The 2500-nt window shown below is 42.9% G+C and overlaps 1 protein-coding gene across 6 annotated transcripts in view; it reads right to left on the reverse strand.

Moving 5' to 3' along the window:
- Positions 1 to 2500, reverse strand: part of FOXP2 (forkhead box P2) — a 544670-nt gene that overhangs the window by 33802 nt on the left and 508368 nt on the right. For all 6 annotated transcript variants that reach the window (XM_059396538.1, XM_059396537.1, XM_059396536.1 and 3 more), the window contains 3 exons: positions 2098 to 2299; positions 870 to 946; positions 629 to 730 (listed from right to left, as the gene is read on the reverse strand). In XM_059396538.1, the coding sequence (XP_059252521.1) occupies positions 629 to 730; positions 870 to 946; positions 2098 to 2299 (381 nt within the window). The remainder of the gene's footprint in view (positions 1 to 628; positions 731 to 869; positions 947 to 2097; positions 2300 to 2500) is intronic.

The following is a 2500-nucleotide window of genomic DNA, read 5'->3' on the forward strand; positions in this document are numbered from 1 at the left end:
TTCCAAAAATAGATGCACAGAACTAACATTTTTTTTTAGCTCCTTGTAGGATCCAGACAATGAAGTTGTTTGGACAGGGATATAGATGAACCCTTTTGTCTAAGTAAATAAACTGCATTTATGTTCTGACAGGATAATATTCACTTTACTTTCTTTTAGTTCCAGCTGAGTAGCCATGGCCCTCACTCCCGTGGCAGCTCCAGTCCGTAGGATGAGGCATGATGTGTACAAAAGGCGCAGACCAAGACAAAACCTACAGCCTCCATTTGTTGCACAAGCCAAACAGACATTTTTCAAACTAATTAGCCAATAATATGCAAGAGAAAAAGTAATATCGTGCGACTAACAAAGGTGTTGATGATTGAGTGCTCACACTGTAATTAGTGTGTCAGGCCCTCGTTTCTCTGCCAAGCCTCAGCTATTAATTGCACCAAATTAGAAAACTATATCAGAGGCAAAATTATTCTTTCACTTGTCATTTTGAGAGAGGGAATTCATTCCATTCAAGAGGCAGGTTAAAAAGAGGGGAAGCAGATACTAATCTGCTTATGTCATGTAAATAAATGTTCCTGGTGCTATCTGTAAGGAACTGTTCGAGGCATCTTCAAACTGCCGGGGAACTAGTTACCTTCCAAGTTGCTGCATTACGCCTGAAGTAAGCAAATGTCCGTGTAAACCAGCTGTAAATTTCATTAAGTGTTAACTGCCTGTCAGATGACTCCATGATAGCCTGGAATGAGACAAGATACATAGTGACATAAAATAATGGTTTACTAACTAGACTAGATGACACTTTCTCATCCAAGCCTTACTTTAAGCATTAATGAATTTTAATTTAATCAGGCAAAGTTAATTTTCCTTCTACTTACCTGCCTTATGAGAGTTGCATAAGTAAATGGAGGTCTGACATCTGCATTTTTATAAAATTCGTAGTTTGGGGCAATCTCTATAAAAATAAAAGCTAGGTGTTAATTCTGCTAATAATTCACAGGATAGATAATTGATTTTTCATATTTTTTTCCCCAGTATTGGTGAAGTGATTCAGTGAGAAAGCCACTGACTAGTGAAAGCACAAAGCATGACAGTGGAATTGAATTATATGGAAAAGGCCATTTCTGACGTCAAGTGCAAATGAAGCGTCCCTAGTTGTTCGCGGTACTTCAGGAACTGTGCGACCAGCTGGCCTGAGGATTTTTTTTTCCAACAGCCAGGTCCTCTTTTAAGCGGGTGGTTTAGGCATGTTCTTACATGGACTTTTGCCCCCCTGCCATAAGCTTTGCTTTTTCTCATCTAAGACTCCTTAAAGAACAACAGGATCATCTCCCGGCATCTGTGGCCATCTAACAAAGGAAACGCAAAATCCTCACAAGCGCCCATGTTGAAAATAACTTCACTTTTTGTAAAAAAAAAAAGGGGGGGGGGGGGGCTCTGGGTTAATAACGGTTACAACGTGTGACTGTGATTATCCAGATGCCCCTGGGCAGGGGGTAAGGGGCAGGGGGCGAGGGAGGGGGGCCGTGGGGGGGGCGTGGGGGTGGGGGAGGGTGAGGGGGAGAAGGAGAAGGGTGAGAGAGGGAGAGAAGGTAAATTTGTGTTTCATGCAAACTTTGCCTCTCAAATGCATCTTAAGCAAAGTAGCGTGTAGGCATCAGGAGTTGTGGGAGCAGCTGGACCAAGACTGATTCCCCCTGAAAGCCTGAAGAGTCTTGCGTAAAGCATCGGTGCTTCCTATCTGTCCTTTTAAACATTTCTTCTCATACAGCGTTATCACGGAAGTTGTATTGCTATGGTCTTCCCTCAGAGATCAAAGGACCTCACTGAACTGAGGTGATAATGATCATATGAGCTATCCTGACAACACATCTCTCAATGTCTCTAATGGGGAGAGCTTTCTTTCCTGAACAACCACTTGGAACAATTCATCACGATGTGCTTAGGGAATCGCCCCTATCCACATTTACCAGGAATAAAACAATTATCACTCCATAAATCATGACTTGAGTTTCCATGTGCTCTGGAATGGCTCATGTACAGTTGCTTCGACTCTAGTTTTCCTCTCCCAAAGTAAAAGAGCTCTACTGAGCATTCATATCCTACCTGATGACATGGGAATGTTGTATTTGTCTGAATGTCGCCTTCGTATGGCTCCCACATTGGGCACACTGGCTGGGGTGATTACTGAGGGTCCCTGGGTAATCGGGGTGACTGGGGCCGTTGGTGTGGTAGGGGTTTGAGGTAAGCTCTGTGGGGATGTCTCCAACATGTTCTTCGACATGGTGACACTAGACACCAGATTTAGCTGCAAAGGCCCAAGAGAAGGGCAGGAAAAAGGTAGAGACAAGAGAAAAAGACTTAAAAAGGTTTGACAAATGAGAGTGGATTCACTTCTACAGCTGTGTTGCCACTAATAAGCTGCAAAAGGAAGCAGCCAATCTCAACTAATTACAGGATGAAATTGTATCATAAGAACTCTAATTAGAGGATGCTGTTAGAGGTTATC

This window comes from Mustela nigripes, chromosome 4 (genome assembly GCF_022355385.1).
Source record: "Mustela nigripes isolate SB6536 chromosome 4, MUSNIG.SB6536, whole genome shotgun sequence".
Classification (NCBI taxonomy): Eukaryota; Metazoa; Chordata; class Mammalia; order Carnivora; family Mustelidae; genus Mustela; species Mustela nigripes.